Below are 12,224 nucleotides of genomic sequence, written 5' to 3'. Positions count from 1 at the left end.
TCATGGTAAATAAGTTAATAGACAAGTACCTGTATATAATGAATCAAGGTAGATAAGTTAATAGACAAGTACCTGTATATAATGAATCAAGGTGGATAAGTTAATAGACAAGTACCTGAATATAATGAATCATGGTAGATAAGTTAATAGACAAGTACATGTAATAATATAATGAATCAAGGTGGATAAGTTAATAGACAAGTACCTGTATATAATGAATCATGGTAGATAAGTTAATAGATAAGTACCTGTATATAATGAATCATGGTAGATAAGTTAATAGACAAGTAGCTGTATATAATGAATCATGGTAGATAAGTTAATAGACAAGTACATGTAATAATATAATGAATCAAGGTGGATAAGTTAATAGCCAAGTACATGTAATAATAAAATGAATCAAGGTGGATAAGTTAATAGACAAGTACATGTAATAATAAAATGAATCAAGGTGGATAAGTTAATAGACAAGTACCTGTATATAATGAATCAAGGTAGATAAGTTAATAGACAAGTACCTGTATATAATGAATCAAAGTGGATAAGTTAATAGACAAGTACCTGTATATAATGAATCAAGGTAGATAAGTTATTAGACAAGTACATGTATATAATGAATTAAGGTGGATAAGTTAATAGACAAGTACCTGTATATAATGAATCATGGTAGATAAGTTAATAGACAAGTACCTGTTTATAATGAATCAAAGTGGATAAGTTAATAGACAAGTACCTGTATATATAATGAATTGAGGTAGATTAAAGACAAATGTACACATGTACAGTGCTTTAAGACAGATGAATCAACAGATACATATGTAATGAGTCAAGGTAGATAAGTTAATAGACAAATATAGGATGAGACAAGGCAGATAAGTTAATAGACAAATATAGGATGAGACAAGGCAGATAAGTTAATAGACAAATATAGGATGAGACAAGGTCAGAGGAGAAAGGATGGTAGTTTCCAGCACTTCAGAACATGAAAAATTATGGATGAGATTATTTTAAAAATTAAAATTTTTTTGAACTGTCATAGCATAAATAAAGATTTATAGAGATTTCTTTCAAGCATTGAGACGTTTTGACATTGTGCGTTACAGATAGAGGGCATTGGTTCCCTGTGGGTGGAGAGGAAGAAATCTGGAGGGGAGTATAACTCCAGACAGGCCCGCAAGAATCACCATGTGGTAGTATGTGCCCAGAACCTGACAGGAGATGCCATCATGGACTTCCTCACTGAGTTTTTCTCTGCTCCAAAACATGAGGTACAGCACGTCATGCATTGTGTCACAGCTTGCCATAATGTATCAGAGCAGTTATGATTTACTGATGTTGTGTATACTTAATTATGTACTTTAAATTTAACAGTAACTTTAACGTCTATAAGTTATATCAATGTAATTATAAATTGTTTTACTTCTAGGAATACACTGTCATCTTGCTGAGTCCTGATGAGTTGAACTCGAGCATGCATATGATTCTGAAGGATCCAAAGTGGGCAAACAGAGTAATATATATGAGAGGATCGGCACTGAAGGCTGCTGACCTCAAACGATGCAGGTAAGGCATGCAATCAAAGATCGGGGATACAGAATCATTCTGGGATGAACTTGGACATTTCATTTTAGGTGTACTTTTGGATAGGTTGGTGCAGAACAGTACATTCCCACATGCTTGTAGCAGTTGACTGAATTTAATAATGTGATATCTTTTGTCATCTCTCAAAGTCAGGGAATGATTGGTTCAAAGTGATTATGATGATTATTCAATGACTCTTAACTACTGTAAAGTGCTTGTTCTAAACTATAAGATACTGTAAGATCACTAATTTTCACTGGGCTCTAACTTTTGTTTCCTGGAGTAGACAGATCCTTATATGAAATCTTTCTTGGAAAGGGGAAATAAATGTAGGAATAATCCCATGAACATTTTTTTCTCAAACCAGAAAAATGAATGTTGCAGTAAAATTTATTAATTAATTTTCTTTTTCAGAATGAATGAAGCAGATGCTTGTTTTATATTGGCCCCAGAGAACTGCACGAATAAGGACCGAGAGGTTTGTGGGACTGACTTTTTTATTATGCTCCTGAAAAATTTATGGGGAGCATATGGTCGTCATCATGTTTGTCGGTCCGTCCGTCCAAGCTCATATCTCCTAAACCTTTCATCAGAAATTGATATAATTAATCACAATTGTTCCTTGAGACATTCTTTCAAGGTCATTTTTAAAAGGTCAATGTCACTCAGAACATAAAATTTCCTTATTTCAATAGTTTTTGATATAGAAGTCCTCATCTCCTAAGCCTTTTACTAGAATTTGATCATAATTGATCACAAATATTCCTTGAGACAGGGACATTTGAACCATTGTCATTTTGGAAAGGTCAAAGTCACTCAGAACACATACCTTACATTTGAAAAAATACTTCATTTCAACAATATTTCAACAGTTATTTATCTTTTGGTCCAAAGTATCTCAAGGTCATTTTAGAAAGATCAAGGTCACTCAGGACATATACTTTGTTTAAAGAAAAAGTGCCTTATTTCAACAGTTTTTGAACCGATATTGATTTATATATGTATCATACAAATGTTAAGTAATAGGGAAATGGCTTTCAAACAAAGGTCACTCAAGGTCATTTTGTAAAAGTCAATGTCACTTAACATACCTTATATATGCAAAAGGAACCATTTCAACAATATTTGACAGTTATTGATCATTGTGCGAGTTATTCATCATATGAAGTAGTTCATTGGTTAGATGCATTTCGAGGAGCCTCCATCAGTTTTACTGATATTCTTGTTCTTCAATGGGAATGTGAAGATTTTTGCTATCCCTGTATGTTCAGCTGATTAGGTTGTACTGGTACACATGTGTATGATATAAGATTGTTTGTCGTTTAGAAAGACTTCAAAATACTCCATATCAATTGTTTTGTAGGACCATAACACCATTATGAGATCGTGGGCTGTTAAAGATTTCTGTCCAGAGACGAATCAATTTATACAGCTGTTTAGGACCGAAAACAAAATTCATGTTAAGTTTGCTGGTGAGTTTGTTAGACAAGTTCAAGTGCATTCTCAAGTATGATGTGAAAGAAGATACAAATTGTATTTCTTAAGTGACAGATAGAATAGTTAAAACTCATGAAAATTGCATGTGAAATAGTGAACTAGAATGGTTGTGTTACTTTACAGAGTTTTGATTGTTACTAAGCATTGGCAGGGCAGTTACATGAGAAAATCATTTGTCAATGAATTTTTCTCATACTTGGTAAAAATTTTAGAATAGGGTACTCTAGATACCAATATGCACAAATTAATTTGTGACATTTTAGAGAGTTATGGGCTTGGAAAAATTACCTCCCTTGAAATTAATGAAACTTTACATCTTGATCCTGTTAAATTTTCCCTGAAATAAATTTCCATCTGAAAATCACAGAGACTATAGGGAATGGATACCTCAGAACTCTTTCAGATTTTGTGGTTTATACAAAAATATAGTTAAATAATACGTGAGAAATAACTGTTGTACATAAACTTATTTTTGATACATCTGTCTTATTTTATGAAAAAAATTGTGATTTTTTTTTTCAAAACACATTAAATTTAATATAAACTTACAATACATTATGGAATATAAAGTACTCAAAATAATGTTGAACTAGAGCAACATGAACTTTGTAACTTCTCATTACTGTAACATTTTACTGGAGTATATACTAAAGAATTTTACAATTCAAATTTATTTTGAATATTTTGCCAAAGTCAAAAGAAAATTGACAGTGGGGAAATTTTAAAAAATCCCAAAAATCATGTCACAGCGATTTTCTAATTGAATTTCCCTTTGGTTTGAGAGCCTTAACAGCCATCACATCGTTGCCAACTATAAGACATAATGTAGTTTACAGTAAAACATGCTTATAACAAAGTAACACTTATTGCAAAAGGATATTTATTCCCCCCATGAGAAGAAAGTAGCAAAAATTATACAATATTGGATATGCATGTAACAAAGTTTGGTGATAAGGAACTGTTTCGCTGGCCTTGGAGGTCCGCTATAATCGTGTTATTTGTATAATGAAGTTTGGTTATACTAGTAACAAACTGTTTTTCACTGTCTCTTTGCTATGATTGTGTTTTATGTATAACAAATAACGAACTGTTTTTCACTGGCTATGGAGATTTGCTATAACTGTGTTTTACTGTAGTAAGCTATGTCATAGCTAGTAAAGCAAAGACAGCCACTATAATGACGTGGAGTCCAAAATGTATTTCAACCACATGACCATTGCTCTGCCTATCCTTAAAGTGATATACCAGCCTTGTATTTCAGAGCATGTTGTGTGTGAGGACGAATTTTCCTATGCTTTACTGGCCAATAACTGTTTATATCCTGGACTGTCGACCCTAGTGTCACTGCTAGTTCACACATCAACAGGATAGTAAGTAGTCATATATATATATATATCCAGGACTGCCTACACTGGTGTCTCTGCATGTTCACACATCCACTGGATAGTAAGTAGTGATATTTATCTACCCTGGACTGTCCACACTTACTAGTGTTACTGCTGGTTAAAACATCCACAGGAAAGCAGTAATTACTAGATCATTGTCATGAAAAAGTTGTCATGGTGGCAATGGTAGTGTATAAAAAAGTCGGATCATTGTGAAAGTGAAGTTAGAATATCAATAACTTTATATGATGATGCACTGATTTGAATCGATATTGAGGTATATTTGATTTGTTTTGACCTGTTACAGTGAGGGAGAAATGGCAACAGAATCATGGATGCAGCTCTATGGTCGACATTCAGGGAATGAGGTGTATCACATACAACTTAGTAAAAGTATTTTCTTTAGCCAGTATGAAGGCCAGACTTTCTCCAATGTTTCAGCTGAAGTTCATTCCAAGTAAGTTACACCCTCTGATCAGTTCAGGATTAATGTGTGGAATAGGGAAATTCCACCGCGGGGACAAGATTCGCAATGTAGGACTAGGCTTTGCTGAAGCGAATCTTTTTCCAGAGGTGGAATTTCCCAATCTCATATGAGTGTAAATTAAAGATCCAAAGTTGTCCACCAGAAAGCTATATGTATCATACCCAATTAAATTTCAAAGAAAACAATACAAAGTATTTTACTTCACCGTGTAATGTCAATCATAGAAAATATATGACGTAACTAGGACTGAAACGATTCACCGAAATATTGATACTGTTCAATATAAACGCTTGATTCAATATTCGATTTATTGCCTTGATTTTCGGTTCAATACGTTTATTTCAAATTGGTTCAGTAAAATACATCAGGCTCGGCCTGTACTTATTATTTTTACCTGCATGAGGGACATAATAGCGCCGAATAATGTGTTTGCCTAGAGGTTGACGAAAATGATAATTAACTTTATAAGTTTAAACTACAGAGCCAACAGGCGTCTTACCGCAGGTCAGTTTGGAAATATTTTGCTTTTATTAAGATTATGATTTGGAATCATGGTAATTAATTTTTTTTCAATGTTATTAATTTTTTCTGTAAATTGTATCGTATTGAAAGTATTAAATCATGGCATAAGTATTGCTATATGTATCATCGTGAAAGAAGCGTATCATTTCAGCCCTAGATGTCACAATCAATGACATCACAGTAAGACAGACAAATCTCACATGGGTAAAGTCAATCTCACTCTGGTGATAATGTGAGAAAAAGCTGTACTTTTCATGTTTTTTTCTCTCTGCATTATACAAAGATTTACATGTAGCTTTCAGTGGTAATCTACATTTGTACATTGATAAGGAGTAAGTTTATCAATGGATATTTATGACAGATTACAGAATATTTCTCAGAATATGTATTTTCTTAATTATTGATACGGCCGGAATTTATATTAATGTATAGATGCATTGATATGGATGAACACACAAAATATCCTCTGAAATAAAAATTGTGTCAAGATGACCCTTAAGATTTTGAAAAACTTGTGTAGTACAGAACTAATTGGAAGTTGGCTTTGAATAGATGGTTTGATTCATCGAAATGTTAAGTTTTGATTTTCATATTTAAATTATTTATTTTTAGTATTAAAAGAATGATGAGCATTAAATTCAGACAATAAGATATGCAACAAGCCCACCTACATGTGTAAATTCTTAATTTTTATTCACTGGATCGATAAATTGATGTTAAAATGAATGTATATCAGTTCTGTTATATTTTGAACCATTGAACTTAATAGCAAGTTTTTAAATGAATTGATGATTAACAAATATTCTATTACAAAAATGGGTAAATCCTAAACATTTGCTGAAATCTTTTTTAACCGATTTTGTGTCTCATGTTGTTGCTTCTTGAAACTACACTTTCATTTTACTTTCATCTTAATATGAAAATATATCTTAAATGTTTTAATGATAGGATTTGGAAAATGTGAGCTTCATATATTCAGTTATGAAGTTGGTATACTTGATTTATATCAGAGTATGCAATTTTTACCAAAGTACGATTCCATGGGGCATGAGGTACGATATCATGTAATACAAGACTTAGGGAAGCTGCTAATCGCTGGTATATATGACTGACAATATGTAAGAAATGCAGGAAAATCAAAGGAATCAATGAAATCATGCTTCCTTGATTGACTAAACTAGTGGTAGCCTGGGAAATTCATAATTGACCCTTTGAAATCAGTTTTATCCTCAACTATTCATTATTGAGAGACTGATTGACCCTTAAAAGTTTTAAAGATGAGATTAAATGCAAATTGTGATACATTGAATTTTGTGTCAGATTGTCTGTGTAAGCCAAATTGAATAAGTAGCTCATTGCTTTAACTTGTATCTTTCAGGTTTGGTGTTTCCTTGATAGCTATCATGGAGACAGATCTCAACAAAGACAAGGACCAAGAGATGGACCATAAACTAGTTCTCAACCCCGGACCTAACTATATCCTGAAAGGCTCCGACTTCTGTTTCTACCTCAGTAAAGTAAAGGAAGAACACACAAGAATAGCCCCGAATAGGCCAGTTACAGAGGAGAAAAGCAAGAAGAAACAGCAACAAAGGGAGAAAAATTATGGTGCAGTTTGTGATTTATGCTCAATAGTCAGAAGATTCTGCTTTTGTTAGAGTAAATCACAATGCCATGACACCATTTTGGTATTTTGTGTAGTCTTTTAATGTCAGCATATGTGATGCATTTTGAATTTAATTTTTGATGTTAAGCTACATAACTGTGCTCATTGTTTGATAACATTAGATGATTTAATTTATAGTCATGACTACATCTATGAACACTAGTGTATACCAAGTTGTGTAAACAAATTTTGAAAATCAGTAGTTGAAATCAATGCAATATTTTTTTCTGAACAGAGAAGATAGCATCAGAATTACAGCGGTTCCTTGATCATGCACAACTGGAAGTGGAGAGTACCCCTACTGGGGAAGAGAGTGTGTTTAACACAATAACCAGTCAGATGGGATTCGATTTCACCTCCACCCTCACAGATACCCTACAGACCAGGGTGGAAACCCCAGACATCCTACAGCGGGGCATTGGAGAGAGTGTGGGTAATACCACAGAAAACCATAACGTACTGCTGATGTACAATGAGATGGCCAGTGAAGAGTAAGTAGGTTTGTTAAAAGGTATGCATGTGTTGTGATTACGTTATACAGGGTGTGTATTTTATGGTTACACTGTACAAGGTGTATTGTTATGGTTACACTATACAAGGTGTGTGTTGTTGTGGTTACACTGTACAAGGTGTGTATTGTTGTGGTTACACTGTACAAGGTGTGTATTGTTGTGGTTACACTGTACAAGGTGTGTATTGTTGTGGTTACACTGTACAAGGGCTGTATTGTTGTGGTTACACTGTACAAGGTGTGTATTGTTATGGTTACACTATACAAGGTGTGTATTGTTGTGGTTACACTGTACAAGGTCTGTATTGTTGTGGTTACACTGTACAAGGTCTGTATTGTTGTGGTTACACTGTACAAGGTGTGTCTTGGTCCTTGTGTTTGTTGAGATCTGTCTCCATGATAGCTATCAAGGAAACACCAAACCTGAAAGATACAAGTTAAAGTAATGAGCTACTTATTCAATACAAGGTGTGTATTGTTGTGGTTACACTGTACAAGGTGTGTATTGTTGTGGTTACACTGTACAAGGTGTGTATTGTTGTGGTTACACTGTACAAGGTGTGTATTGTTGTGGTTACACTGTACAAGGTGTGTATTGTTGTGGTTACACTGTACAAGGTGTGTATTGTTGTGGTTACACTGTACAAGGTGTGTATTGTTGTGGTTACACTATACAAGGTGTGTATTGTTGTGGTTACACTATACAAGGTGTGTATTGTTGTGGCTACACTGTACAAGGTGTGTATTGTTGTGGTTACACTGTACAAGGTGTGTTTTGTTGTGGTTACACTATACAAGATGTGTATTGTTTTGTTACACTGTACAAGGTGTGTGTTGTGGTTGCACTATACAAGATGTGTATTGTTTTGTTACAATGTACAAGGTGTGTATTGTTGTGATTGCACTGTACAAAATGTGTGTTGTTGTGGTTGCACTGTAAAAAATGTGCAATTTTGTGGTTGAGATCCAACATACTAGAAAAAACAGATCCATTTTTTTCACCTCTATGTACCTTTGAGGTGAATATAATGTTTTATTTTTCTAGCATCGGTCCAAAAATGAAATATTTAATTTGGAAATTTCCAAATTGATAGGATTGGTTATTATATTTTGGTCATCCAAAGAAAACTTTCATCATTAATTAGTTTTGGTGAGGTCTTGTGCTCTAGCTGTAAACAAAAATTGTGAATCGGGTATCATTAGGTAAGCCCAAGTAGCTGGAGTTGATGTTTTGAATTATTCTAGATAATAAACAAGAACTATCTAATCATTTTCGATTAGGTCTTGCATTCGAGTTGTAAACAAAGATGGCCATGTACATGTAGGTATATTGTGTTCAAGGTTTAGTAGATTTTTTAAAACAATATTTTCTTCACAAATAAATGAATGGGATCGGGCAGCAGGCATAACCTATTTTAGCCCACTCCTTAGCTTTTGTGGATGGTTTTGATATCGGTGCGTTTTGTACTTCTCAGGTAGTGACCTCAGAAATGTTGATAATCCTGTACGGTCTTTTTAGCATATTGTTTTTTAAAATTTTAGTACATATTTTGATACGTTTCTCTGAAAAATAGATTTATATTGTATGATAGTTGCAGGATTGAGGAAAAAAATTATGAGATTGTAAATGGATGGGGGGTGTTTTCATCAGAAAAATATGAATATCTCAAGTGATAATACAATACAAGTATTTCAGGATCTATTGTTCATTGTCATTTGATGTGCAATATAGTGATATGTGTATCTCCTGAAGAGAGTTTTTACTATTTTTGATATCATCTTTAGGTGCATGACCAGTACTAAACACTTGAAATCCTTAGTGATTGTTTTCGTGAGGATTTGTAAACTAAAGTACTTGAATGGTTTTAGATTTTTTTGTGAGAACAATTATATTTACTTTTTAATGAAATTGGATATAATATAATTGATGAAAATGAAAATGATGTTGATCTAAGGATATTATTTATTGTAGTGATGAATGGATATATGAAAAATATGTACTGTAATACTAAGACTTGTGAAAAAGGAAAATATCTGTAACATATTTAATAATTGTGATACATGTATTGATGATTGCATAAAAGTTGTCCAAATTTCATTAAAGGACAACACCCCAGTTTTTGTCTGTAAACACAGCAAAATCTGACGTAAAATCAAGGTGAGTGTGTGAACAGGACAAAAAAGCAGATGAAAATATCATTCTTTCAAAATGTGTACTCTTTTAAATTTTCTATATATACATGTACTAGTTACTGTCTTTTTTAATAGTCATATATACGCACATCAGTTTATAACATTTGTTTAATTTTAGACTTATTAATATTACATCATTTTATACTGATTCTTAATCTCTTTAAAATTTTCCTCTGAAAAGTTCATTATGAAAAAAAAAAAAAAAAGGTACAGGTACCCAAAGTTAAACAATGGTAAAATTCAGTAGCAGAAAACATGTTATATTTACATCTTACTGAGTATAACATATAACCGAGTCAGAATGTCACATATACATCCAGACAATGCAATGTTGTGCATGGCAGTCTGCCTCATACAGAGCTTCTATGACAGCAGCATGAATTGTGGGATTAAAATTATAAGATAATTGATATAAATTTCTAGATGAAAATCTGGAGAAAAAAATTTCAATGCTGTGTATTTTTGTGTCGGTGAAAGCACATTGTTTTTTATGCTTTTCTGGTTACTGGGTACAGTGTGATGTATATAAAGCTATTTTACTGATTTCACATTTCAATAACATGTACACCGTCCAAAATCTCAGTATTTTTTGTGGTTGTGGTTTTGAAAGTTTGAATATTTAAGGTATATTTTTTAACTGAATGGAAGTAAAACTACTAAAACTTAAAGTTTTTTTCAGGTTTATATATGGCTGTCTATGATAGGCAGTATAATGGTGTGGTGATTGTGTCCGTTCGTCTGTCTGAAAGCTTTTCTCTGTTTGTCCTATAATCTTGACACTTTGAGGCTTATAGAATCATCAAACCATGTCAGTTGATATTCTTGAAATAAAGGTGTGTTGTGACCTATAATTTGGTGCGGCAGTGACCTTAAACAAGAGTGATATGACCAAATATAGTAAAACTTTAATTATCCTGCTTATAACTCGGAAACTTCATGGACTAGAACCATTATTTGTTGTCACTTGACGTGTATTAGCTGGTGTAAGGTTTGTCATGCATCTCATACTAGGTCACAGCCAAATGAAAAACAAAAAGAACTTTTTTTGCATTGTTGCATTGAAAAATGGAGTATAAAATAAGATTTTTTTCTTATCCCATGCACGAACACCAAGAATGCTCTACATCTGTTAGTAACGTTATTGTGATAATTAATGCAAGAATACATACACATGTATTATTGTGATAAATATAAAATACATTGAATTTTCATATCCTTTTAATATTGGATGCCTTGGTAATGTCATCTTCATTCAGATTTTATTTCAAGGGACACCTGATCGGCATATCATGTGCCATGGTGGTGCACTTTATAATTTTATTTTCATCTTAAGTTTGTTATCAAGAGAGGAAGAACCCTATTCACTTTGGGATTGTGAGGGAATATGCCCTGCCTTGCAGAGCTCTTGTATACTGATTAAAGTAGGGGAATACATGTTAGGTATATTACATGTTTTACAAGCTGTGGGTAAATAACATGACATCAAAATATATTGAATTGTAACGCATTATCGCATACATTCTAAGGAGCGAAAGTCTTCAATTCTTTTTTTGGCAGGGTGTATCGAAATTTACATCTAGTTAGCCAATCAAAACTTGTCTTACAAACAGCATAGGAAGTAATGCATCTAATCTGCAGTCTTGAGTTTGAGTGATTATCGGGTGAAATCTGTCATGAATTAATTAAAGCTGACGTTTCTAGAACTGTATCTAGTGCAATAGCCATTATATGAAATGGAACTGAATTTAAAAAAAAGGCCACTATATAAAATTGAGTTGAATCTAGTAAAAGAGCCACTACATGAAATTTTATTGTAGAAGTCTGTATCACTAGTACTATTCACATGGAAGAATTTCAATGGTTTTGTACGTAATTTTTCTTACTATGTACATGCATGTACTTAAATATAATACATTTATACTGCTGTGCACTTGATTTAACCTTGATGTACCAATATCCTGTTTACAGGGCCATGCTAGCGTAATATCACCTTACATTCTAGATAGCAAGTTAAGTCTTGTCTTGTTTCTTTCAAAAGTTTTTAATTGTTTTCTCATGCTTTCATACACATAATTTTTTTTCTAAACCAACTAACAAATAAGTGATTCATTTTACATAATATACAATGTAGATACATGGTAATCTATAGAGAGATTCACCGCTTCATCAATTGAAATAATGGTATACATGTATTTAAAAGGACACAATTATCCGCATGCTTTCATTTTTCACTTATTCATTCCAAATTGCAATACCATTCAATCAAAGGCTACAGGAAGTTACATTATGAAATGCTGTAGAATATAATATGTTGATATATTATGTACTAGCTTGATCCAACAGTCACGATATATTACAATTTTTGTACAATGTAATGCACCA

The 12,224-nt window shown here is 32.9% G+C and overlaps 1 protein-coding gene across 3 annotated transcripts in view; it reads left to right on the top strand.

Moving 5' to 3' along the window:
- The window catches only part of LOC125683226 (potassium channel subfamily T member 2-like), a 78,814-nt gene that overhangs the window by 46,217 nt on the left and 20,373 nt on the right, over positions 1-12,224 (top strand). For all 3 annotated transcript variants that reach the window (XM_056142134.1, XM_048924158.2, XM_048924163.2), the window contains 9 exons: positions 1,104-1,268; positions 1,427-1,563; positions 1,996-2,059; positions 2,945-3,053; positions 4,340-4,448; positions 4,771-4,920; positions 6,851-7,080; positions 7,374-7,629; positions 9,754-9,807. In XM_056142134.1, coding sequence (XP_055998109.1) covers positions 1,104-1,268; positions 1,427-1,563; positions 1,996-2,059; positions 2,945-3,053; positions 4,340-4,448; positions 4,771-4,920; positions 6,851-7,080; positions 7,374-7,629; positions 9,754-9,807 — 1,274 coding nt within the window. The remainder of the gene's footprint in view (positions 1-1,103; positions 1,269-1,426; positions 1,564-1,995; positions 2,060-2,944; positions 3,054-4,339; positions 4,449-4,770; positions 4,921-6,850; positions 7,081-7,373; positions 7,630-9,753; positions 9,808-12,224) is intronic.

Source organism: Ostrea edulis, chromosome 6, assembly GCF_947568905.1.
Source record: "Ostrea edulis chromosome 6, xbOstEdul1.1, whole genome shotgun sequence".
In the NCBI taxonomy this organism is placed as follows: Eukaryota; Metazoa; Mollusca; class Bivalvia; order Ostreida; family Ostreidae; genus Ostrea; species Ostrea edulis.
Note: the sequence above shows the minus strand (reverse complement) of the source record. Positions and strands in the feature narration are given on the sequence as shown.